The sequence below is a fragment of the Melozone crissalis genome, unplaced genomic scaffold, assembly GCF_028551555.1.
Source record: "Melozone crissalis strain CALT ecotype California unplaced genomic scaffold, PUWL_Pcris_2 ptg000018l_1, whole genome shotgun sequence".
Taxonomy (NCBI): Eukaryota; Metazoa; Chordata; class Aves; order Passeriformes; family Passerellidae; genus Melozone; species Melozone crissalis.
The window spans coordinates 7,386,192-7,414,126 of NW_026535796.1; the positions used below are offsets into that span (position 1 = coordinate 7,386,192).

The window sequence follows — 27,935 nt, forward strand, 5'->3', positions numbered from 1 at the left end:
GTCTGTTTATGCCATTCCTATGTCCTTCTGTGCCTTGCTACAAAACACTCACCCAAGCATTCCTTTGTGGGCTGAGAAAAGATCAGAATATTATCAAATTCATCATTTAAGTTACAGTTAATATTATGCTGAGTCTTATACTCAACCTGGACTCAAAACTCCTGTTATTCTTTGGGCTACAACATAGTCTTCCCTCCCTCACCCAAGAAACAAAGAACCTACCCTGCCTTCTGATATAGAGAATCACAGAAATTTACAGGCATTGGAACTACCTGCTGTTCTGGAGGGTTTTAACAAATGGTCTGAAACACTGGTTGCTGTATGGGCTAATTGATATGTCAGTTTTCTTTCCATTAATTACTAAATTTCATCATAGCTGTTCTATTTGCCGAAGCTTTAGTGAGTACTGGGATAATGATTTTCCCTTTCTAGATGACTGGAATAAGTATTGTGGTCTCCAACTGATTTGTGTCAGAGGTGAAAAATAACTTGTGTGCAGCATTTTTTGCAGCCAGTGGAACCTCTAGGGAAGCTCACAGAGAAGCATTCTCCACCCAAAGACAGAGAAGCATTCTCCATCCAAAGGGCTGCCTTTACCTCAGCCAGGTACCAGAGACCTGCTGCTGGAGCAGATCCTGAGGACCTCAGAAAGGTCACAGAATGGGACAGCACAGGTTCAGGGGACTTTCCAAGAGTCTTCTTTGTCCTCTGACTGGAGATAGAAACTGTTCCTTACCTTTCCTACATGCTCCCAGGTTGCTATTCTGTAAGTTGGGTCATGTCCTGCTCAGTCCAGTGCCGGTCCCATTGTACCAACACTTCCTCTAATTTATCCTTTTACTCTAGTGTGCCACCTCATTTCAGTGATTCAACACTGAAGATTCAGCAGAGAATGTTTAATCTCTAATTTCCCACTGCAACTGAGAGCCAAATGCAGCTGTTTGGAGCCTAAGTACTTTGTTGCACCTGAACCACAGATTCAAGCTCCCTCAATTCATCCACTGGCATTCTAATACTCCACCATGCTAGCAAAGAACTGGCTTTTTAGCCATATTTTTTAACCCAACCATTCTCAAAAGCACAATTCAAACTCTGGTGACCACAAACACTGGAAGCTCCAGCCAAGCCCTTTTCCATGTTTCAGTGTGCTTACAGCTTCCTCCTGTGTGTTCACAGGACTGTGGGTGTGAATGCTGCCATGCACACCTAGAGAAGTTTGCAGCACTGCACTGAGAAGTGACAAAGATGTGTTTAACATGAAATCAAAGAGGGCTAAAAGCTCTAAAAAGAAATTTCATACAAAAACAAGAAGCTATTTTGCAGGGAAGGGAAGAGTGAGTGACAGACTGTGTGAGAGTGGGAGACATTACCTTTTCATTCCTGCAGTTGTTTAGACCCATGTTATTCATGGAGGGCAATTTTCCATCCACACCATGAGGCTGCTGTTGCTGCTGCTGTTCCCTTTGGATTTGCTCTCTCATTTTTCGAGCCTCCTGAATGGCTTTCATTACTGTGTCCTGGTCCCCAAATAGGGCAGGTGAATTAAGACTGGAAAGGATATCTATAAAGAGAGAACACATTTTATTTAGGTAATTATCCAAACTGGAATCCAGGGTAAGAACTCTGCTCTCACACTCTTAGAGCTGCACCCAACCAACATCTGCAGAAGGAGGAGGAGTGGCAATTGTTGTCTGTTTGAAGGCTGAATTATTCTACTGAAGTGATTGATAAACTCATGCACTTCTTGGGCTGTTAGAAATACAAACACTGAGGTCTTGGAATAGCCTGATCTGGAGCTATCTGAGCATACTCATAGACTCAAATTTAAATATGTGTTTAAGACAACAGTATTCTGAAGATTAAACTGGAAAACTTTTGAGGTGTTAAAATAATTAATGAAATGAACAAAGGAAAAAATCTCATTTACATGTCCATGAAACTCCATATCAGTTCTTAGAATTTCTTTATAAAGAGAACCATCACTCTAGACATTTGCATTTCCATTTCAGAAAGGGCACTAACATTTACTTTTTGGGGACAAAGATCGTTATCACCATAACATAAGTCTCTAAATCATTAGAGAAAAAAACAGTTTTCTTTCTATCACTGTGAACATGAAGAAACTTTCAAACAAACATCAAACTGAGTCAAACACTCCTGTTACATCTCACAATGCATTCATGAAGATGAATGTCCCAGACACTGTTTTAGATTTGAGAGAAAAAGACAGCAATTATTTTGTGGCTGTTTCTTTTTTTGTTGCTGTGACAAAATTGTGATCCACCTGCTCCTACATGGAAGTATTCTCTACACTGCACATGGATAGATTGGTGCATGTGTATTCTAGCTTGGGCAATTTTGCAATTTTGCAATTCCAGCTTGGGCTGGATTTTGAGCAATCCCAGTTTGTGTGTGACCTCTGCATCTGTCTGGCCAGCAAATGTCTTTTATAAAAGCTCTGAATTTGCTAGATTTGTGTACTTACTGATAGTCTACTACTAAAAAAAGTAAAATAAAAAAAGGAAATAAAAATCCAACAAAACCAAAATCCAAAACAAAACAACAACCAAAAAACCCAAACAGACTAGATTTGGAATTAACCTTCAAAGATTACTTTCATATTCTTTTCATTTCACTGAAGTTCAGGTGCATACAATATAGCAAATTCAATCTCTAAGGACCCTGAATTATGTTAAAATAAAAATTATTAAGGGTTTCTCACCTTTTATCCTGGGAACCAAATGCATAATTTAATACCATGGCCTAAGTAAGAAGGGATGCAGACTGTGATGTTTTCATCCTATCCAACAAGTGATGGGACTGGTGATGTTTTCTATCTGAATGAAACACCTTTCTCCAAAATAAAAATAATGTACTGTAAGACAACCATTGTTCCTGCTGAGGAAAATTTGCAATGTTCTGAACCATTTTATCCTCTAAGTTCCAATCTGGACCCTAAAGAAGTTGGGAATCATATCTGCATGATTTTTAAAGAATTCAGATGCATCATCATGTACATGCAGCAAAAGCTCCTACATGGCTTGATGATTTTTGGTAATATCTTCCTGTCTTTTTTTATACTTAAGGATTGAGACAAAAATTTTTTATGACTTTACGTGAAAAATATTTATAACTTAGGCACTATTTGTCTTCTGTGCTCCTTTCTCTTGAATGGTCTATGACTTCAGATTGATATTTCACTTTCTAACGTTAGATAATGCAGTGATAGTTGTAAATAGATTGACAGGTAAAGTATCTAGATAGTTGCAGAAAATATCTTTCAGAGATCATGATGTTCCCAAGTGTTTGGGAATGGAAAAAACCCCATAATTTTTATATATTTAATATATGTATTTAACATATCTATTCATTATTCACAAGTGTTTCTATATATTTTACAAGTACACTTGAGCTACAGATTGTGAATAAGTGGTCTGTAGTAAGTATTTAGTCACTGTTAAAATTTACTATTTGAACTTTAGGGCTGATCATCTACATTTTGCAGCTCTTGATTCTGTTTCTTGACTGGTTAAAGTAGTCTTCATACATAGTTTTCAGACCAATTTCATTTCATCACTTAATAAACTTAAAGAATCTTGAACAGAGGTTGAAAATTCCCTACTTGTAACCATATGAATCAATGAAACCCTGACAGACAGGTGAACAAATGACAAAAATACGATCAAAATAACAAAAACATCATCAAATAATAACATAAACTGGCTGGACTGATGCCTTTCAATCTCTACTTAAAAAAAAAAAAATCTATCTAGTATCTGGTGAGGCTCCATGTGTGTGCAAAGATAGTTTTAATTTTTTTGATCCAAAATTCAAAATTTAAAAGTTAACTTTGTGTGTATACACCCAGTAGATGCCTTTAGGAAAGATATCCACACAAAGCTGTTTTACAAGTTTTATATATCTATCTTTATTTACTTATCTGTGTGTATTTGTATGTATTTCCTACATTATGTATTTCTTTCCTGTGTTTGTCACACACTGACACATCTCTTTGGATACTCTTATAAAACTTTGGCAATCAATCATTCTTTGAAAAGCTTCACTATAACTTTTTTTTTGCAATTTTAAACAGAAATGAGCACCTAACTATCTACCTAATCCAGAACTAACTGTGCTCAGGCTGGACTTTCATGCAGAAAACTTTCTTCTATTTTCTCCTTTTCCCAGGACAGATTAGTTACCTAAAGAGGATCCTCTTCCCAGGGACCCACTGAGCGGGCTGGGGATGCCACTCTTGCTCGTCACTGTCACTGGGCTGCTTTTGCTGGCTGGGAAGAGATTCTGCGTTGGAGATGTTGGGGATTTGACAGGTTCAGCTGTTTTGGGTCGGGCTGAGAGATTCAGTGGCTGAGCTGCTTCATCCTGCAAGAGTTGAATGCAAATAACTATTAGGGAAAGACAAATGAAGGCATCATTTGGCAAGCAGCAGTTACTTTACACCTCGAAGACAATGCCACATTCCACAGCAATAATAACAAAAGAAGCTAATTATCTGCCTCCTTTAAGATTCAACGAAAGGAAACCTCATTAATTTCTCTGTGTTATGCTTCTTATTTACATTAACTATGTGACTGGATCATTCTTTTTGCCAAATTAAAATTTGAATTAGCTCACATTACAGCTTAATTTCCTAATGTGTTTTCAGAGATCTAAATTAACCTAGGGCATTTACAAAGAATTATTTAAAATTTCCAGCAGCTCAGTAATGCTTTTGCACTGGTTCTATTTGAAAAGTTCCTGGCACTATAAAAATAAGTTATGTAGCTTATTTTTAAATGTATTAGAAACTAAGGAATCAGAAGTACTACTATGAAAGAATCATTTGGAAGCCCTGACAGCTCTTTGGCCCACATTTAGAGCTGCTGCTAGCTTATACATTCCATGCATCTAATTCAGAGTACATGTTTTGTTCAGTGAAATAATCTAGGCTGGTCCCTCATCACAGGAGATAAGAATTTCACTGAATTCAAATTCCTTTACTTATTAGGGTAGTGACTACATACCACACGCATTTAAAATATATATTTTATTATCTACCGTTTAATTTTGCTAACTTTACGATATTTTGTTATTCAATTGTCAAAACTATTTTCCACATAACTGCATTTCTGCTCCTTGTTCAATACTTCTGTATTATTCCCATATTCTGTACTTACTTCTGCTGAATTTAACCTTTATTATACCTGTATGTTTTATTTGCATTAACGCAAGCAATGTTTTTAAGGGTGTGTAAATCTAGTATCAGCACCTTTATATGATTTGATAGTTTTCATTTGCAACTGTGGAAGAAACTCTCTCTGACATATATCTCTTTTCTGTGCTGCAGAATAGGTCCATCTAAAAATACTTCGACTCTTTGAAGAAGAATTATTCAAGTAATTAATTTCTTTGATAAGTATAAACATTTGCAGTGCTACCTTCTTCCCATTCTTTCAGCTTTTTCCTTTGCTTAATACATTAAGCAAGACAGAGCACTTACAAAACTGTGGAACGGTGATTTTCTGTCATTAAAGAGCCCAATAAGACAGATCTCTCATTTAAAATATGCCCAGAGCAGAATTACACTGGATGTAAGAGATCGTTCACATTTTAAAACATTGCACTGATCACTTGGAAGCTTAGAATTATGTCAAAATACAATAATACATCACATTATCTCATCTTCTCCATTCTCCTTACTGTCAAGTAAAGTACACCTGGTCACACACAATGCATTGAACACGAAAACGTAATAAACAGGTGTTTCTAATGCCATCCCATCAGCAGCTTTAAACTTTTCCCATAAAACTGCATGACATTTCAATTCTTCCTGGCCCCAGAGTGTGCACAAACATCCACGGCCTTTCAGGGTCTGGGTGAAAGCAAAAGCTCAAGGTACAAGGGACAGAGTCAATTTTGGTGCTTTGTGGCCACACTTACATGCGACCTCTTTCTTTGCACAGATACAAAGTGGCTTCCATAAACTTTTCCAAGAGTGCAGAGCCCCATTCAGACCATGAAGCTTGCAAGGCTCGGTACTGTGAACATGTGCAGATATGAATCTATTCTACAGTGATCAGTTTTTAAATACTTTTCCATCTAGTACTGATACGATAATGAAAGAACTCTAAACACTGCCAGAACTTGTTTGCTTGTATTATATAGGCAGCACTGTCATTTCTGCGAGGCAACCAAAAAAACTGGAAAACATTCTGGTCACTGACTTAAGGAAAACCTATCATTACTTTTTGAAAGGTCTGACTTCCATAAAAGAATTGCATTAATTCTAAACATAATGCATGTAGTTTATACAAACTGCTTAAAACCAGGGAAAATATAGAGGATTTGTTAAGCAATGCATGACCATCAAAACTATCACAGCTAACAAATGTAACAATCTGCAGAGACTGAATATAGGTACTGCTTTCACACTAATAATTTCTTCATTAGCTATTGGTATTCGTCCACTCAAAGCACTTGTAGTTCATCTTTAATATTCTGAATGCAGTAGTGTGCTTAATAAAAATAATCATAAAAATACTTCAATTTTATTAACATATACTTAAGTCCATTCAAGTTACATTATATAGGGAAACCCCCAAGAATTTGCATGTGGTCAATTCTGTAATAGGACTCAGCCGGCCACAAACCTGGAACAGCACTGGCCTTGGTTCAAGAAGATATGTGCTTAAATTTAACTAGGGAAAATTTTACTCATACAGTAAAGGTTTGGTTTGGTGTAGGTCCATTTGGCTCGCTCACTGCCAGAATTACTTTTTCACATTAAAGCAGTCAGTAGTATATTCTCAGTGCCATCAATCACTGGTGTTAGGTATCACTATACTATGGCAGCTTTGCTGGAACAGTTGGGCTTTGCTTTTGGTGGCTTCTGTATTGACCGTAGCAAACTCTGCATGCGCGGTAAATTTCCCTGACTGGTCCCAAACCTGGCGTTGGATTACAAGAGGTAAAATATTGGACTAATACACATCCACTGCTAAGTAAAGTGAATGCTTTGCTAAATAAATGTTAGATCTAGCCATAATGTAATAGTTTTTATTTATTAGTACTCTCAGCCTAGCAAAAAAAGTGTCATGGAAATTTATCAGCCCAGGCAGAAATATCTACTCACCCGCACTTTACCACGATGATTGATGATAATGAAAAAACAAATGATATTTTACTCTCGTGTCAAAAAATGGGGGGAAAAAAAAAAAAAGAAACCACCACCTCAAGTGAATAAAATCTTCTCAGGCTGGTTTGAAGCTAAGGATTGTTTTCCTGTAAGGTGTCAGCAGCCAGCAAAAAAAACCCCTAACATATCTTCCCTCTCACCCCACAAGGGCACTAGATGCCACTTTTAGATTTATTTTAATTGTTCAGCATTTATACCTCTATCATTCAAATGGGTAAAACATCTGAATGTTGATTTTTTTTTTTTTTTTTTACAGTTTGCAGTAAACTGGTCCTTGAGCATGTTTTTCACTCTCATGAAACCCCCAACCACCCCGGGAGAGCACAGCAGGAGAAGCCAGGCAGTCGCACCCAAAGGCTGCTCCATGGGTTTCAGGGGGAGCACAGCACTCATTCCAGGCTCCTGGCAAATACCATGTTGTAGCTGCCTGGTTCCAAGCTAGTGAGAATAAGCAGGCACAAGCACTCGGCAGTGGAGCAAAACCAGCGAGGAGCAGTGCGGTTGTCGGCAGCTGTGTGAAATCAGCAAAAGTCAAATCAATCTGCAGCGACACAATGTTTTCCCCAGAGCCCTGACTTACATATTATTTTTATGGGAGGCTTTTCCAAAATTGTAGAATTAAGTACAGCTAGAGATTTGTAAAATAATTAGAAGATCTACAGTCTTTCTCTTACCCTAACAATATAAGCCAGCACCACATTTTAAGATGCTTAAGAGTTCAATGTGAAACAATTCGTGAAATGGATGCCATTTATGCATGTTACCAGATTACAAACTGAAATCTTGAAAATATCACATTTTACTGATGAATCTGTTGTGCTGCCTCTGGTAGGAAGAGGGACACCTGGTATTTTTGGAAACAAGTGAATTTTTTCTCTTCCCTTCTCTCTACTGATAATACAGCACTAAAATGGAACTTTTTATTTGAATATTGAAGAACTGTACCGTGGTTCAACTTCCAACTGTAAAACAATTACAGAGATCATTTGCTTTTACTGTCCTTCTCAAACACCAGCTTTTTTCTTTACTGAAAAATACCTTAACTTGAGTTACCGGGCTGGTCCCTCTCTTCTCATTTTTCATCCCAGTGGGTGAAAGTGCCCCTGTTGTATTTGGTGGCTGTGGAGTAGATGGCATTTTGGCTCCAGGAGAAACTTGCATGCTTGCCAGCTGAGCTGCATACAGTTGCTGGAAGACAAGAAGATATACATATATTCCTGCAATATTCCTAAAGAAAAAAGCTGTAAATGCACTTTTCTTTTTTTGGGGGTTGTTTTTTTTTTTGGTGGTTTTTTGTTTTTTTTTTTTTTTTTTTGGTTTTTTATTTTTTCAATTTTTCTACTGGTGTTTCTTCTCTTGAAGGATTTTTTTGAGCTCTTGTTTGTGGCTTCCCTTTCTGCTATTTGCAAAAAGAGAAAAAACAAAGTCTGGAAAACTCCCAAACACCAATATATTTTTTCTTCATTTGACTTTTGCTGATTTTTCTTGATTTTTTATTGCTTCTTGCTAATGATGGTCACAGTGTTGAGCAAAAAAATTACACTGTGCCTGAACATTAAAAACAAAATGGGTAAAATTACAAGGCTATTTATGAAAAGGAGGTATAAACCCCTGTCAGAAGCAATAATAATCCAGGTCTTTCTGTTCTTAGCAAGAAATTAACCACTAACTCCAGAAACTTTACTGCCACAAGAATAATTTCCTACCAAAAGGTAAAGTTAAAATAGCCAACAAGGTATGTCTCCATCTCTCTGTACAATGATATATGTTCTATAAATGCTAATAATGAATCTAGGCCTTTAAAGTTCCTGTAAATAGTGATGGAAGTTAAAAAAAAACTCCAGTGGAACTTTTCAAAAAGTTTAACTGAAACATAGATTTTATATTAAAATAAACCATCCCAACCAATAAAAAGTGTTTACTGAACAAAACCAATTTGGTCCCATTTCTTTCCAGTGACCAAACTTAAACCCTCACCTTGAATTAGCATCATGAATAATTCTTCTGCCATGAACAGGGAAGACTCTAATCCCTCTTCTACACATAGATCTACATAAACTTTGCCTTATTAGTGAGAAAAAAGCCAGGTGGTTTGTATGTAATTTCCAACATTACTATCATTCAGATGGACAAATAAAAAAAATTACAGTAATCAAAAGCAGACCTTTCAGCACATGTAATTAAATGAAAGCTTAATAAAGAATAATTTGCAAGAGCCAGATGTGCTTATGTCATAATTGTTGCTTTCTTTGGAACAATTTTTCTAATGTAACAAGCCTCCACAGAAATGAAAGTTACACAATACTCTAAGTTCAGTGACTCAGTGGCGAGACAAACGCGGGAGGGAGGGGCAGAGTCACAGCTCAGGGTGACAAATGGAAACCACTGTTTGTTTGTTTGTTTGTTTGTTTGTTTGCACCCCTTTCCAGCACCACACAGGAACTACAAAAGGATCACAGATTAATGTTTTGAAATTAGTGGTGTTTAAATATTTTGGCTAAGGTACAAGGTTTTTTCCTAAGCTTGAAGGAAAAAGATTGAAAAGAGAAAAAAATCCCAGCTCTTGGTGAGGTCCTGGAAAATGAAAATGAAGTCTTTCACACAACAGTAGGTGTTTTTTTTCCCCCCTACTAATATGATCTTATCCTATTTAGAATATTCTTGAGGTCAACCTTTGCTTCCTTAATAGGATGATCTGCTTAAATGAGAGTAAAAAGCACATTTCACAAACTTTTGAAATCCTGCACATTCTCAGCTCAGGAATAATCAGGCACTGCTCTATAAAAGAGATAACATAATAAACTTGTATGCAATTTAAAGACAAAACTCAACAATTATAAAGGCTTTCTCAGTATTCTGTGGTTTGTCTATAAACACTTTTCCAGGTTTTTTAACCAATTTAACTTCTTCTTCACCGATCTGAACAAGAATACTTACACTTTACTAAAAGAAAACTAAAACTTTTGTACTTACAGTACTGTGTTGTACTTTCCAAAGTGTGAAAGGAATTCTGTGTAAAAATAAACTCATATTTATTAACTAAAGTTCAAAAGAATTTCCTTCTCAGGTAAGCCACCAGGGTCCAAAAATGTGGGGTATAAATTATTCTTTCTACAGTATTCAATTTTTCATAGAAGATAAAACTTGATTGTCAATTGTGGCAACTAAAGCAGTGTGGTGGGTTGACCTAGGCTGGTGGCCAGCCACTCTCTGTCTCCCCCATTTCAGCAGGATGGGGGAGAAATAAGATGGAAATGGTCATGGGTCAAGATAAAGACAGGGAAATCTCTTACCTGTTACCATCACAGGGAAAAAAAAAAAAAAAAAAAAAAACCAAACCAAAAAAGCCCACTTGGCTTCACAAGAATTTATTTATTCTAACTGACAATAGAGTTGCCTGGAAAATAACAGAGATAAATACTGAGGGCCTATCCCTGCCACTTCCCCTTGAAAATTTCTTGAAGAGATATTTCAAGAACAATGCAAAGGCAGAGACATGACACCAGTCAGGGCAGGACTTGCTGGTCACCTGAGTGCCACCAGGACCAGCAACAAAAACACCCATAGCATGTGGAGGATTCACATCAAGAAAAGTGGGCTGTTCCAGAGACTATCTAGGAAACTGCTTGATTTTGGAAATGCAACCAGGAAAAGTAGAATAAAATTAGAATTTTTCACCACTCCCCTCCCAGGGTGTTGAGGGCTGTATTGGCTGTAGTGCAAGTCTTGTCAGGGAGAAATGCTTTTAAGGGAAGACAGACTAAAAGAAATTTTATCATTTACCTAGCTGTATGTATATATAAATCATGACTGGCTTATTCCAAGGTCTTAGTACTGGCTTTAGCCTGGCATTTCTATAAACTTATTTTAAAACATAAAAGCAAATGTATAAATAAGTAACAGCAATTGGCTTTCTGCTTTGCTTAAAACAAAGCTGTTCTACAAGCAAGTACAAATACTGCAAGAATTCACACCAGCACTAGCAACATTGCTGTGTGGACTGGAAAGCTGTATAAGTTTTAAATACCAGTTTGTATGGGGAGCTAGCCAGTGTGGAAAAATATGTGCATGCCACCATTGCAGGAAAAAAAGGGGATATTTTTGCAAATACCACTGCTGTGGCTCAAAATGGCAATTTAGGACCTCACATTGAGATGGTCAGATTGTGAAGCTTTTATTTGCAAGATTGAGGAGAAGAATAAAACCCAAACATTGAATGAATGTTGACTGTTGGCTTTTAAAGCTCAAAAGCAAAAGCTTCAGTGGAATTTTTTCATTTGAAATTCTTACCTACAAAGTATTTCACATTAAAAGTATTTAAATACTTTAAACACTGAAACATATCTTATTTTGATCCATGCCTATCACATAAAGAGAAGAGCATTTCATAATCCTTATGCTAACCACTGACTCAGGAGACTCTTGATTACAAATTAGATATTCAAAAACATCAAGTATTCTTGATTGTTTTAAGAAGCCTTAAAAATGTATAGCCTGGTTTTTATTTTTTTTTCAGAGGTCACAAAGTTAGATTCTTACAACCCAGCTTCCAGCATATAAATAAAAGTATTTTATTTATATGATTTTGAATTCCTCAGTGCTCCTGAAATAGTTAACAATTTTCAAGTCCAGATTATTTAAGGTATATAAACAAGGATGCAGATTTTCAGTTTTCAGAACCAGGCTTCTTCTGATGTCAGATTTGACACCTGAGGGTGGGATTTTGAAATGCCACAAGTCTCAGGGCAATGGCAAGTCAAGTCTCACATTTATGCACCTCTGAATTTACAGGCTCATAGACTTAAGCGCTGTTACTAAAAATCTATTCCAGCTTTAATCAACTAAAAATCTGAGGGGAATTTATGAAAGTAGGAGGTCACTATGAGTCTGAATGGCATTCATCTACTTTTAAAAAATTCAAACAGGTAGGAGAGGGCTGTACTCAGCATGTGCACAGAACAGCACAAGCTCATGCTGATTTTTTTTTTTACCTGGAAACAGCATAGTTCACACTAAGCCTTTGTTAGAATTTAGAGCTATAACAAGTCAAGAAGAATTGAATAGCAAACAAAAATAATAATTCTGTTGTGATGGTGATGGTGTTTTCTGCTTCAGAAATTTCCTACAGAATCTGATGAATTATTATGATTTCACTTTCTTATAAAAAGTGTCATCCATGATCTAGAATTTATCTAAAAAGCAATGAACTAATAATAAACCACCTTGACTGATCCAAATGTTAAAACCTTTTATAAAAGCCGTCTTAGTTTCAAAATGCCTTTGTGAGATATTTTCATAACACAGAAGCATAATTGCCTTCACTGCCAGTATTCATTCATGCCTTGCCAGAAGAGACAAAGGCCTTCGGCTCACACATTGCTCTCAAAAGTTTCAACATTTTTTCATCTAGTTTTTTCAGCTATCTTTCAATAAGCTGAATTGAAAGATAGCTGAAAATCAAAACTATTTCATTAGCTCAAGCCCCTTTCCCTATAACTTTTCTCCTGCACATAGGTCTGTGACATTCCTGGGCACATTCTCTGCCAAATGAGACTGAGCATGGCAAAGCAGAACAGAGCAAAGCTTTCTCTGCATCTGACATTTTCCCTTTTTTTGCAGCAGGAATATTCATACTTATCTCTCAGGCTGCATCATATGTGTCTCAAAGAATAAATAAGAGTTAAGAATTTTGAGAATCAAATGTTACAGAAGTGGCACATGGTAAGGAAAACTGAATGGGCCATAGAATCATAGAATCACTGAAGCTGAAACAACCTCTAAGATCACCAAGTCCAACCATCAGCCTGGCCCTGCCATGTTCACCCACTAAACCACATCCCCAGAGTGCCACATCCACATCATAACCCTTTTACCAGGGGTTTGTCAAGGACAGGCCCTAAGGAAAATTGGTTTTGAGAAGATACTTCAATAAAAAGTGATCAGCTGCTGCACAGAAGAGAGGGAGCTTCTTTAGATGTACAAGCTCAGGGAGGAAATGGAGAGACCAGTTTCACTCACATGTACAGGAGCAGAATGGCATGGGCTAGAGACATTCCAACTGACTCTGTGCTGAGGGAGCATTTGGTCACAGCCACAGGGATATAATTCAGATGTTATTTTTGCAGCAGAATTCTGAAGCAATTATAAGAAAGCCATGGGTGAAACATGGAGATACGAAAGTGGCTGCAATACTCAGTGCAGCAGATAAAGTGTGGGTGATGAGGGCTGGCCCAGAAAAATAAAATGCAATGGGTGTACTTGGAAGATGCATCACAAAGAATTTCAGTAGAAGATGGCTTGCTTGAAGTAGAAAGAAAGGCTCTGTTCTAGAAACTTTCACCCTTTTACTTTCTTTTCTCAAGAAAAATGCTAAATTACATGAACCCTGATTAATTCTGAAGTCTTCCATTACTAAAAATGGAAGCCCTATGTTACATCTTCAACAAATACATTTGCTACAGTAAATGAAACTGAACAATAAAGCTACTGAGAATCAAGTGAGAATCCTTATTTGTCAGCATTTTAAATGAATTGTGCAAAGCTGAAATATCTTATTTATAGAGATGAAAGTTCAGCTATTTAGACAATGAGTAATTTGGTTTCTAAAGATGAAAAACTCTAAGGAGTGACTGCAAGTGCTGTTGAAATCCTGCACTACAAGAGGTAATGCAGTTATTTTTTCCATAGTATATTTAGTAAGTAGCTTTGCAAATCTATAATACCAGCATTTTCCTTCCGAGTACATAACAACCAATAATAATACTTAGAACTATCTGATGACAAAGGATTTTTACAAGTTCACCAGAACCAGCAACATCCTTATTATTTCCAGTACACATTTCTGAAAGGAAGTTACTGCAACAAAAAAAAATTACACCTTCAGTGGGACTGCTTGTTTTTCATTATTGGTGTAGTGGTGTTTGAAAAAAAATAATGTCAAACAGATAAAGGAAAAAGAGTTTCAGTTTAAAAAAGTTTTTTCTTTTGTTTGGAGGAAGAACAGACTAGTGTTCACACCCATGTTTTGGGTGTCACAGATAATAACTATGGAAATAAAGTTTTGGTGCTGACCTGAGCCACTGGTATAACCCTCAGCAGTTCAGGAAAGGGAACCTTTTCAGAAAGCAGTGTAGAAGCATGAATATCCTACCCCAAAATTTCAGACATACCTTAATCTAAGAACTGCTTCTAAAGTAATGGTAATTGTACTCATTCCTTCTCATTTTCACATGTAAATATCATATTTTTTTGTATTGACATGTCTTTTGCACTAAAATGTTGTGTTTAACACTGCAATTAAGTGCCCTACTACAGCACCAAGGTAAGAAATGGGATTATAGATTTATGTAAGTGTAAATAAATAAATAAATAAATAAATAAATAAAATATATATAAGACAAAAAAAAAAATCCCCATCACCTAAAAGGGTTTCTTTTCTCTTTGTTTTAAGGTTCTTCCTATGTAGATGCTCACAATTAAAGGTGGCCCAACAGAAAACAAGATCCAGAATCACAAGACAGCCCAAGTCACCCATCAGCAGCTTAACCATGTGACAAACCCAGGGGCAACTCGAAGGCAGCTACAGCCTGTGGAGTCTGCCAAGGAGCCAGATGCCATCACCAGAAAAACACCTTCCAAGGCTCAGCACCTGTGTCCTAGCAGAGCTCCACACAAAAGGAGGAAGAGGAGGAAGAGGAGGAAGAGAAGGAAAGGTGAACATAAAATTGTAAAGGAATTTTACGTATATATAAAGCAACACTTAGTTGAATTTAAAAATATAAAACTTGAAAAAATCAACAATTTTTCTGAAAAAATCAAGATCCCTTCAAGACTGAATATTTTATGCCAAAAGTGTATGTTTCCTTTTGTTTCTGTTACCTGTTAAATCAGTGTATATTATAAATTTATGATGATGAAATTTGGATGTCTCAGAAGCATTTCCTCAGTTTTTCTGAGGAAAAATACAGTGAATTTTACAGACATTTTAGGACTGTGGGCCAGAATCTCATTTTCATATGTGCCACCACAAAGATAATAAATAGCCTAGTATTTAAGAACCAACAAGTATGCATCATCTTAACTCAGAATTTTATGCTGAATAACTGAGACTTATTTGGCTCTACACGGGTATATCTGAAAAGGCATTGGTCAAGGATAGCTACATGAAATTAGAATAAAAATTAGGGAAAAAGTGTCTCATTTAGAAGCATGATAAATAGAAAGTAATAATTATTGAAAATACTTCTGTTTCTCTACAGAATCCAAGTGTCATAAAGATGTGCATAGCTTGCTTGCAACAGCACCATTTTTTCTTTCCCTGTTTTCTCATGTCTGATGCATCCATAGTGGACATAACATTCTGATTTTAAACACCCATAGATCACTCTCCTGCAGAGTCTGCTCAGCATTACAGTGTGAATATTCTCTATATCTTCCCCCTATACACCAAATACCTCTGCAAAAAGGCATTGAGGTGCAACACAAACAGGCAGCTAATGAATTATCATAACTAATGTCATAATAACAAAGATTGTTGCCATGATTATTTATGCGCTTGCTGACTAATGTGCTCTCCGATTTATTAAAACCCAATATGTGCAAACAAACTAACTGTATTTGTGAAAATACAAATAATACATTTTGTAGTCACAGGCGAAGTTAGAGGCGTTCAGTTTTCCCTTTACATTCAACTGCGCATTGAAAAACATTCTTTCTTACCTAAATAATGATTTCACCATTATTCATTTTCATTCACTTCAGAGCTTTTGGCTTGTTTGTTGTTATTTTTTTTTATTTTTAACTATTAACACCAGTAATTTCAGTGTCTCTCAGTTGCTATTGTATATTATGCCAAGGGAAATTTTTATGTGGCCCTAAATTCCCCTCAGTTCCTGTCTCCTTAGGAGAGACAAATGCCTGTATGGCTTCAATCTCATGCAGAAAAGTAACAGTTACCTAATTTCACCACTGAGTGTCTGCCGGTCCAAACTCCTTTCACTGACCACAAATTCTTTGTACTGGTTCAGAAAAAGAAAAATCACTCTCATCTCTCCTGCTGCCCTGCTGTGGCTAATGGCCAGCCCAAACAGAAAATAAAAGAATCTCTCCACATTTCAGATACTGCAGCATGTATTGTTGTAGTACTGCAAAATAACAGCTTTATTTTGTTAAAAGGGTCTAACTTTAAGTGGACCATGGAATATTTATGGCTCTCAGTAGTCCTTTGAAAGAGTTATCTTATGTTTTTATGCCGATCATGGGTCAGAGGTTCAAATCAGCACTTCTTTCTGTCACTCCTTATATGTTTTACTATAATTTACAGCTCAGCAAGAGGACTCATAAAACAAAAGTGTCTATTTTACTTCAGCAACTAATTCTAGCTAATCAAAGCTTTCCAGCAAAACAACCCAGCATGAAACTCTGCGTGGAAAATATGCAGAGAACAAAGCGTTTTGTCAAATAACACATCTCATGATGTAAACACATATGTCTCTTATAGGAAATTTTATCGCTTCCACATTATCGGCACACAAAAGGAGCATTCTTGTTGCAGACCTGGTGCGACTGTGGAGCCATCGTCATTGGAAACAAGAGCCTGATTAGGTTCCCACACAGATATGAATAGATTTTCTTTTTTTAGTGTAATGCTGCCTTTCTTATTTCTTAAACAGACTAGTAATTGTGGCTGTAAAAACAGTGGATTGTGTTTGGACGACATTTGTTTCTTCATATTTTTTTTAGCTACCCAATGACACCAATTATCCCATATGGTTGTCCTCCTCTGGAAAGTCTGAGTTAATCCACAGCTGTGAAGATGAAGACGCACCCAGCAGGCTCTAAATCTGGTGGGTCTCTTGTCTGTTAATAAAGTCCACAGTCTGCTGGACAGATGTTAAGAGGATCTGTATAATAAGTCAGTGACAAAGACCCAGACTTCTTCTGGGGAAAATAATTAGCAAAAATACATATATTCTTCATAGTTTTTAATTTTCTGCTTCATCTTTTGGGAAAGAAAATTTGCCTTACTTCATAGAGGAACCCCACAGCACACACAATAGGTCCTGCTCAAAATCTGAATGGACTAACAAACCACATTGGCATGTGTTCTGAAGAAACGGAAGATCTTTTTGTCCATGACCCATCCCTGTGTACTGTGGGTCTTGCACTATTATTTTAAGTTTGGGCTCATTCATCATAATATAGGGGAGCCTGAATAGGTATTGTCAGCTATAAAATATCTACTTAGATTTATAATGTGAGGGGAAATGTAAACTGAAGATTAAATTAACATTTTACTAGGTTTTTTGTTAAAAGTTATTAACATTGCCTTTTCTAAAATAACAGGATTACAGATAATACTTTTCGTCTGCATGCTGATGTTATGGGAGGAAAACTAACTAACTAACTAACCAAAACCCCAAAACAAACAACAACAAAAATCCTCATAAAAAAAAAGAAAAATACCAAAACATCCAAACCAAAAAAAAACCACCCAAAAGCACAAGGAAGGAATGTGGAATGAGAAGACACCTGCAGCAAGATCCATGTTTAGATCCTCACTCACTTTTTCCTATCCCCACCTTTTTCCCACCATGGCCTGACAGCACAGACATCCAAACCTCAAAGTCTCTCTCAGTTACAGTCATGTAAATTCGAGAAATGCTACAGACTTAAAATACATGCACCAGTGCAATAAAGAACTAACTTGCCTTCAGGCATATGTGCATTAAGGTGCTCTTAAGACCAACTCATCTTTCGTTTGCAAACTGTATTTCTTGTTCTTCTGACCTCCTCCTGCTTTGAGACAATGAATTAGAAATGGCCATCAGAACAGCTCTCTCTGCTTTGCTGCCTGAATGCAGGATCTCTCATGCAGGCATCACCCCCGAGATCAGATCGTGCCCCTCAGAAATCAAATGGCTTTGATTTCATTGAATTATGACAATTAAACACAATCTCTCAGCAACTGCCAGTTCACAACCTATTTACTGTAAAGCTGTGGACAGAGCAAAGAAAGAATGCTTGGAGCTCAAATGAATTATCAATCAGTGCAAGGGGCTAAGACAATGTACATAATTTGGCACCTGGTAGTTGTCTCTGCAATATTGTGTTTGTTTCCCCTTAGGAAGTAAAGCTGATGGTTTATTAGTTTTACAGCACCTTGACAAGTTTTCAAGATAAAATGTCACCCCATCAACATATGAAGCTGCTGGGAATTTTTCATGAGACAGCATGAAAATAGTGAAAGAAAAGCTCACTTTCTGAAAAAAAAAATTTCAGAAATATATGCTGAAATTTTTACACAACTGAAGTTCAGATAGTACTTTAGATATTTTATATAATCATAGAATACATGTAACAATGTATCTATTCAAAGAAAGTGATACTCATCTCACAGTGTCAGTGAGTGTGATATTTAAATCAGACTTTCCATTTTTCCCAGTGCCACTGGTTCAAAAATCTAACCCTGTAAAGTACAGGTACCGATCCTGAGTCCCCTAGAGAGAAAACTAAGTTTTTGCCATGTCAGAAAAGAACAAAAGGCCGGCCAAAAGCTGACAGGAGGAATAGAGTAACAGCTACTAAAGCACACAAACAAACAAAACAAAACAAAATTTAAAAACATATATACAGAATTGAAGGCCTTCTGTGTCAATATGGAGCTGTTGCTTTCTGAAGAACAAGTCCCTTGCTAAGCCCCTGACTGGAAGGAGAGGCAAAAATCCTCACTGACTTGGCGGCCATGTCACACCTCATTTCACTCTTTTTATTTTTTTTCCCCTTTCCAAACAGACTGAGTGTTGGTCTTCTGAGAATATGATGCTAAGCCACTTTTCCTGTAGAGTCTTTAAACTGGGCCTCTGAGAAGGGGTTTGATACAATTCAATGACTGAAGTAATACCTTTGTCCATCTGAGCATTAAATGGCCCATTGAAATACAGCTTAGTTAGAAAGAATTTCAGTAAATGGTGCTTTCTAATTTTTATATTATTATTATTATTATTATTCCTTTCCCAACAGATTACAGCCTAGATCTGAAAATGCAGTTCAATCACTTTTGGTTGCCTCTTAGGTCAGGCCTTTAGCCAGTGTTAATTAAATATAACCCCTTCAGAATACTGGAGGTTAAATGAGAGCAACAAACTGATCTTCAAATATTACCTCACGCTCTCCAAAAAGCTGTATTTTGTTTGGGAGGGCCCTTGTTTTAACACATTGGTCTTAACAATAAAATATTTACTGGGAGCAGGGAGGGGGAAAGCCATGCTAAATGCTATTTTATCCAACAGCCAGTAATCACTAAACATTAAACACCTATTTCCATGCAATAGACTATGTCTATTGTGTTTAAATAACACACATCATAAAGGAAAGTGCAGCAGCAGACAATTTAGGCTGTAGCAGCACATACAGCAGAATTTTTGACTTGATAAAGTGAAACTATAAAGAGCCAATGCATAAGTCAGACAGCTTCCATACCTAATATCCTTTCCTGCTGCTATTAGAAGTTCACATTTTTGTCTCTAGTAGGCATGCACATTAGTTTACCTACAATTTTCTGTATTCAGTCACATTTTGTTGTCTGCTCCTACAATTTGACTAGAGCATGAAATTGGAAAGTGGCTGAAATTGTCATTTTTTCATCTTAGTGATTTTAAATTAAAAAAGAAGGCTTTTGCGCAGACCATTTGTTTGCTGCTTCGTAAAAAAAGTTTCCTAAAGTATTCATAATAATTTTACTATCAGGTGAAAGCAAGCTTTTTAACACATGGCAATTAGTCTTGTCTTTCTGAACATGACTTTACCATAAATACTCCTCCTTGACTATCCCTTTGTCCCAAGATTCCTTAGAAGAACGCAACCAAGCGATAATTCAGCATTATTGCTGCTCCAGTGCACTAATCGCTTCGAGCGCAGCGAGGACCCTATGTTTACTGCCACAAGGCTCCTCCAGCCTCCCGGCCCAAGGCAGGCTTCCCAGCCCAGCAGCATCCAGATGTCAGGAGGAATATCCAGGTCCTGATGCAGCATGCTGCTCCACTCCAGTATGGCCCAAACATCTGTTTCGTCTGCTGGCGCCCAACCTGCCGGATACACCGAGGCGGCCGCGCAAAGCAGGGGAGCGAGGGAGGCCGGGAGGGAAATGATGCAGTTGCACAGCTCACTGTACATATCCCTAAAAATTCTACATCAAGCAGATATCAGGAAGGACAATGTGATAATTAAAAAAAAAAAATTAAGCAGAATATGCTTAATTTTTTCCACCGAGTGGGGCAACAGCCCAGAACTCATTAGCTTCTCATCTTACTAACTTCACTCTGGTTCAGTTCTTTGTGGTGTAGGAAAAGGACAAAAATAAGGAAAAGCATAGAAGCATATAATACAAAGTACTTGTTGTGCTTATAGCAACTGCTCTTTGTAAAAAAGAAAAAAAAAAACCAGCCAAAAACACAACTTAAAAAATGAGACAAACTTAGGCATCTCTTACATATTTATAATTTCCTATAGATAGTAACTGAGGGGCTCAAAAACAATAAGCATCTTTTGTCTAAAAGAAAGGAGTATGTAAACATTGACACTTTATCTTGAGGCACGACAAAAACACCAAACATTTTAGTTGATCTAGATTAAGTTGTGACAAGGAATAAAGGAGTGCTAACTGTTCTCGTCTCTCCCACTTTGTGTATCTATTCTCTTGTATTTTCACTCGTGACAATAATGGAATAGTTGCCTGCTCCCATGCAAATTCTTTGAGTTGTTTATGAAAGCAAGATCAAAGCCCAAACTGAGAGCTCCTTTTTTTTCCCTGCTGTATTTTTCTCCAGAGGAGGACCTAATGAGAGGCTGTTAAAGCAGGAATCTTGCACTCACAGTGCAACCTCCCAGCTCATCCTTTCCCTGGCCAGCCTGGGGACACAGCTCACCTCAGGAGCATCGAGGGTGGGAGGCAGTGAATTCTGTTTTGTTCCACCTCAGCATGGGGTGAGCATCTGGACCCAGGAAGAAGGAATCATGCCTCAGACCTTCCATTTAAATACTCTCTGTGCACCTGAACAAGTCACCATCTTCCCTGTGCTCCTCCTGAAATGGATCCACTGCTGCTGCAATACCACTGCACTTGAACTAGGTACATCTGAATGCAACCATCAAGTAATCCTAGTAAATATAAATGTGGGCATTAATAAAACCACTTTTCTAATAAAATATTGTGAATATCAAGAAAAAAATACTTCATCAAATATCTATCACCATTTCCTCTGCAGGAGGATAGGAGAAACATCAGTAAAACCTTTCCCTTAAGCACAAAGATTTGCATTCCTTCATTTAATGCTGCCAGATGACTGATATGCTACTTTTTGATCACAATTCTCCTGTTATTTACCATGCACAGGGAAGAACACAATAGCCTTATCTCTGTTGTTCTCCCAGATTATATATTGTACTACACATCTTGAAAATTTGCAAAGAATCTTCAACATTTTTTATTATTTTACAAAATAATCGTGAGACGCTCTGCTTAGATACCTTTGGTAGAAAGCCAGTCACAGCAAAGGACAACTGAATTTGCTTGAAAAAGTAATTTGAAGTTTCCAGCAGATTATGTTTTTCATGAAAAAATGTGAAATATTAAAGATAAATCTGTATGTGATTTTTTATATGTTCCCTACTATTAGAATTTGCTATTGGCATCTTTGTAGCATAAATTCTTCCTTATAAAAATTGAGGATGGCACTAAAGGTAACAGACTAGTGAGCTCACCTAGGAGACCAAGCAAGGACCAGGCAGCATGGCTCCAAACATGCTGCAAACCAAGGCTCTGCTGTTTTAAACTCCTGTTATATCCAAAGAAAGTGAATAAGCAGTACTTACTTAAAGTAAAATATACCCAGATCTATCAGAAAAATATGAAAATATAACCAGATGGTTGCATCAGAGCACAGGTTTTTTCATTCACTTTATGATATCCTAGTATTACCTTCTCTGGTGCACTGTAAATCAGATTATTCAAAAGAAGAATTTTAAATGTTTTCTAGTATTCTTTCAGAAGCTTTTCCTTAAAACTTTGGGTTTTATTCTTACTGTTAATATGAAGTATTTTTCACAATAAATGTGAGATGTCTATATGAAAAGCAGCTACCTCACAAATTCAGATAGTTTCACACACTCACCTATAGAAATGTCCTCTGCACTAAAGCTAGAGTAAAAAAGAAGGAGAACTCCCAACATAAGGGGAGAAAAATTATATGATTGAAAAGCAATTAATTACAGTAAGTTTGCTGAAGGGATGATAGCTATCAAAGCTTTTCAAATTTTGCATTTCAGAATTTCTGATATTTCTTTCAAAAAATGTTAACACATAGATGGGCTTTGTGAGAAAAGTCAGGAGTTTCATTCAATCTCATGTCAGCAGGATTACAAGCAATTATGAGTAACTGCTTGTTGAGCTGTGTGAAATCTGTTGGTGAATGAGTTTCCCAGTGAGCACATGTCCATGTCACTGGCATGACTGCCAGTAAAACAGACAATCTTAGTTGAAGGGGTCTAAAAACATCATTATTCTCCTAATCCTATAGGAGATGCTTGTGCAATTGTTGCTTCTAGTGTACACATTCTAGGTCTGTTACCCTGGTGGCACACAGGAAAACTGAGGCATAAGCAAGAAAAAAGGAAATCAGGATACAGGGATTAAAAAAAAAAAAGGGGCAGTAAACCTTCTCTAGATATATCTCCTAAAATCTGCCACAGATTGGTGGGTTCATTCCCTCTCTGACCATCCAGATGGAGAAATTGTTTAACATGACGATGCAGAACTGTGCAGACACCGAACAAGGAAGCTGAGCAGTCACCACTGCTAAGCACACTGAGAGGCAAAAGCTCAACAATTAAATTCATTCATGCTCCCATGACAGAATAAAGAGACACCATCGCCACAATAAACGGGTGCAAGTCAGGCAAAAGGAAGAATCCCATTTAAACTGCCTCTCCCAATTCCCACCTCTGAATCCCCATCTTGTGAGAAGATGCTGAGGCAACTCCATGTTTAAGAGCTGAATATTTGAAAGTGCTGCTTGGGATTTGAAACTGCAATGTTTTCTTACTTTTATAAGAGAGACAGCTCCTGTGGTAGCTTGCAGCCATTCTACAATTTTCACTAGCAAAAATGGACAGAAGACAGGGACGTAATAAATATATGCTGGCTCTACTGATCAGGAGAAGCTTTATCAGTCAGCTGGGGCACATCTGGGAAAAAAAGTCACTCAGGTGCATCTCTAGCATCCCATTCAATTAACATACCATTAAAAATGGTTTGTCCCTGTTCAGCCTGCTGTGTTACCTGATAAGTCAACATAGTTAAAATGTATATTTAAATGCAGAAAACAGTGAGATGTTTTCTTTGTGAAGCAGAAAACAAGCCCCGCTTACAGGTATTTTAAAGCATTAGAAATAATTGTGCTTTACAGGTTGCTTAGCAGATTGCTCACGCTGATCTTTTACCATATATTTTGAACTTTCATGCACCTTCAAGGAAAATTAAATAATTTCCTTATAGGAAGTACACACAAAATTATGCAAAACATATTCAAATGGTGCTTATAAAAATTACATCTAAGAAAAAAAAATCACATTTGCACCTCAAAACCAGGTAACTGGGAACTTACTATTATAAATTCATTGGAAGATGATGTATTTTACACCAGTAAATGTGAATTTGGTGTAAGATTGCTGTGCTTTCTGAACTGCAGTGGGTGTGATGATACTTCAGCAGCAGTGCTGGGACTGGGTTAAATAGGTTATGAAGCCTGAACAACCCTCCCCTAGGTGCTGAAAACAGCAGCAGAAGAGGGGGCCTGTATTGGATGAATTACCCTGGACAGTTCACAGAAGTGTTATTAAATAACACTGCAAACTGGTTAAACCTGGTGACTTGTTCTGTGTCTAGAGCCTAGCACAAATGATTCAACTGCATTGAAAGGACTTTGCCTCTTTGATTTCTCACTTCACTTCCAAAAATGCCAGTGGGCCTGACAGCACGCTCTCACTATTCCTACACCTGAAATACTTTTCCATTTGTTTTCATGCTGTGCTATAATTCATGACCAACACCAAAATACGTGCCCTATTATGTCTACTTGACTAGATTTTGTGACAGATTCTTTTAAGCCTCAAATAATTCCTTAATACTGAAATTTAAGTGAGATGTGTGATCTTCTTGTATGCCTGAAGTTGCTCCTCCCTCCTGTCTCTTTTTCAGGACTGACATGCAAACCTTCTGGTGTGCCTCCAGCCATATGTAGCCTTTATGCTGAGTCTGAGGAACAGACAGATGAATCCAATGCTTTCTAGTTAGGATGCTTTCCTAGTTCCTCAATCATATGGATTCTAAAAACATCACAGACCAAACATATTTTAAACAAGCAGTGCCCTGAAGGCCACACCATTCCTATTTCACCATCCGTAAAGCCTCTTCATCTTGGTGATAGCATTATCTACACACTAGTTTGATGAGTTTTATCTCATTTTCTATGAATTTCCCTCTTTTTTTGAACTGGGTCAGTGGGAGGGCATATGCTCTTCTAATCAAGGACCCTCAGAAATGAATCAGGTGGTGATATCTTTCAGGTCCAGGCATCTTTAAGAGAATTTTTCTGCTTTCTCTGAGCACACACATGTGCGTTAGTTTATACCTAGAAGCTCTAATCTAAACCATCCTGATTATTAGAACTTTTAGTTCAGATGAAAGGTAAGTTTTTTTTTCTCTAGTAATTAGTCAGGATAGAATGATAATACTGGCATGTAGTATTTTCCTTTGTGCACAGACCTGACTTAAAGATATTTTTGTCTTTAATCTGGTTCTTGCTTAGTTCCTAAACAACCAAACATGTTAACACCATCACAGGAAAAAATCCTTCATGTTTGTAATTTGTAGCCAAATTAAGCAGCTTGCTCTATGGTTATCAGAAGTATAATAAAATTCGAGAAACATACTCACTTGCAGCTAATTCCTGTAAGGCACACACCATATACATTTCTAGAAAGCTTGAAGGAATCCAACTGCCAGCTCAGAGTATGCCTCACAGCCAGCCTATTCCCCAAAGGGATGCCACAGTTTTAAAAGAGATTTAAAAAATGTGCTCATCCCCTGATGGCACTCTGTAGTACTGGTGCCTCTGGTGCTCTGTCAGTAAATGCAGCAGTAACTTATTTGCTTCTTACTGGCTTCTGAGTGAATACATACCCCAGGGAGGCAGCTTTGCAAAGCACAATGATTTTAAAATAGAGCCTGGGCTTTCAGTGAGGGGCAGCCAGTGGTTAAGGCAGCAAGAACATCTTGTTGATGCTGGGGGCTCAGCCTCTCCCAGTCACTTGGGCTCCAGTTTCTGCCTTGATATAGACTGAAGAGATTCAGGAAACCTCCTGCCATCCAGCCTACAAGCATGATATCCTTTTAAACATACAAGTTTCCTGATAAGTAAGTTGATGTCTGTGCCACTTAGGATCTCAATGGTAAATTCCCCCTGGAACAGCATATGGGCCTGGAAGGCAGCTGTCCTGCTTGGTGAGATCTGAGGGTGCACAAGGTGGGAATCCTGCCAGGAGCCTCATCCCTGGCTGCCAGATTGAAAAGGCTTCCCTCTTGGGAGAGGGGAGCGGGAGCAGGAGCAGGACAGGAGCCCTTCCCAAGGTGGAGGAGGGGTTGGGCATGTGAAGGGAAGAGGAGGAGAGCTGTGCCCAGGCTGGGTGACAGGCTGGGTGACAGGCAGGGTGACAGGCTGGTGGCCACTGTCCTTGCAGCACTGGGAGGAAAGAAACTCCAGCCCAGGAATGAATGAACTTGGGTTTGCCTAGAACTGCTACAGACTATAGGAACAGTCTCTTCCTTAAACATTGCTATAAATTTGTGATTAAATAACATGACACCGTTCCAGTAGTGTAACAAAGAAATGCTGTTTAAAGCAGATATTGGAGGTGCAGGGCATGAAATGGGTGAGAAAAGGCTCTTGCAGCTGCAGAGTTGCTGCACCAGGCTGATTACTCTGGCCAATGGCTGTTTGTTTGTCTGTCCATTTTTGCCAACTAGAAGAGAAGAGGGAGACTCCTTTTCCCTGTGATGTTACTGAGGGATCTAGGAAAATCCTCCTGGGGAGAAAATTAATCATAGGAGATATTTTACTGCAAAAATTCTCAATTTTGATGGGCTGTCCTTTCCTGATGAAAATCACTTTGCCAGATAATTCAGGGCAGAAGATGAGAAGGAGTAGCAAAAGACAGAGTACTAAGAAATTCTGCAAAGAAAGGAGGTCATATGGTAAAATATTGACTCCATGACATCATTTTCATTGATACTGCCACTGATATAATTCAACTTGATAACACAGATATTACATACAGAGACATAAACATTCAAGTAGGGGAAGGCACAAGTATAACTATTTCATTGATTTTAATTAAATTTTCCTGAGTATTGCAAGGTTGGCATATTTTTAATTTTATTTCCATTAAAGGGCGTGCTTGGTCTCTCAGAGCCTCAATAAAATCTTCTTTCGACCTCTCTCCTTTCTCTGCTACAACCTAAATTTCTACATGAGAAAAGGACCAAAATATGTAATTTACTACTTCCATATGCTGAAATTTGCACACACCATCCCCTTAATTTAGACCACTCTTCACTGTATCATAATAAGGAACATTCTGTTAAAATATGTCCACCTAGAGCTCAGTAGTCTTTGAATGCTAGATAAAATCATTCTATAAGGCTAATGAAGACAGAAACTCTGCCTGTAACAATATTAAGTTTGTTTTCTCTAGTGATTTGAAGAAGTGAGCAATCTGTCAGTAATACATTGAGGGAAATTACTTGTCTTGTAGGAATTCCCGCTGACAGTCACTCACTCACAGTGCTGACCCAAACATCTACCCGCTGACAAACAAATTACAGTGTCTAACTTTGAAAAGGTAACTAGCTGTTTTTAATTTTTATTGGTCTCACCAAATCTCTCTCATATTTACCCAATCCCTATTCTTCGCTGTGTTAAAAAAAGGGGGAGAAAAGGAAGGAATAAAGAAAGAAAATGGAAAAACGCATGGTTTCTTGCATTTGAAAAAATTATTACTGCCTACATCCGAGAGTGTTATGTCAGATAAAACTGTTAAACTGTGTCTAACCAACATTAAGACTGGCAGCCCTGCCAGTGACTGACTGGGTGAGTGAACACATTACTGAGACAGCATTGTAGAAATTAATTTTCTTCAATAAAGTGATTTTTAAGGCTCATATATTTCACAATCTAAACATATGTCACTGTTTCATAAACAAAATAAATGGATTAAAATAATACATTACCAATATGCTGACACATGGAGATATTTTAATTAGAAATACTTAAGCTGCGTGATATTTAACTGCTATATTTGTTGAAGAGGAGCATGCATCATTTAGTAAGACATAAGGCAGGTACATCACTTTGCATGATGTGGTACCAGAGTGGGACCAAATCACCTCCAGTGTGAGCTCTCACTATCAGATCACATTAGCCCCGCTGAAAAATCGTGTTAAGGTTACAACAAACAGAGGAGACTCCACAAGAGCAGCTGTCCACTAAAACAACTTCTTCATTGAAATAATAAGTCACCCTGATTCTGGTTCCTGAGAATAATATTTCTTTATAAAGGGACACGTTTAACAACTTAGCTATTTAAAGGCCATATTTACATGACTGTCGCATTACATTGGCCTCTT

General features: G+C 37.5%; 1 protein-coding gene across 7 annotated transcripts in view; it reads right to left on the reverse strand.

Annotated features, from left to right (window-relative positions):
• SOX6 (SRY-box transcription factor 6) overlaps positions 1–27,935 on the reverse strand; it is a 370,323-nt gene that overhangs the window by 57,141 nt on the left and 285,247 nt on the right. For 6 of the 7 annotated variants that reach the window (XM_054275398.1, XM_054275401.1, XM_054275399.1 and 3 more), the window contains exons 10-12: positions 8,234–8,383; positions 4,203–4,383; positions 1,371–1,561 (exon numbers count right to left, since the gene is read on the reverse strand). In XM_054275398.1, coding sequence (XP_054131373.1) covers positions 1,371–1,561; positions 4,203–4,383; positions 8,234–8,383 — 522 coding nt within the window. The remainder of the gene's footprint in view (positions 1–1,370; positions 1,562–4,202; positions 4,384–8,233; positions 8,384–27,935) is intronic. The other variant, XM_054275402.1, reaches the window with a different exon arrangement.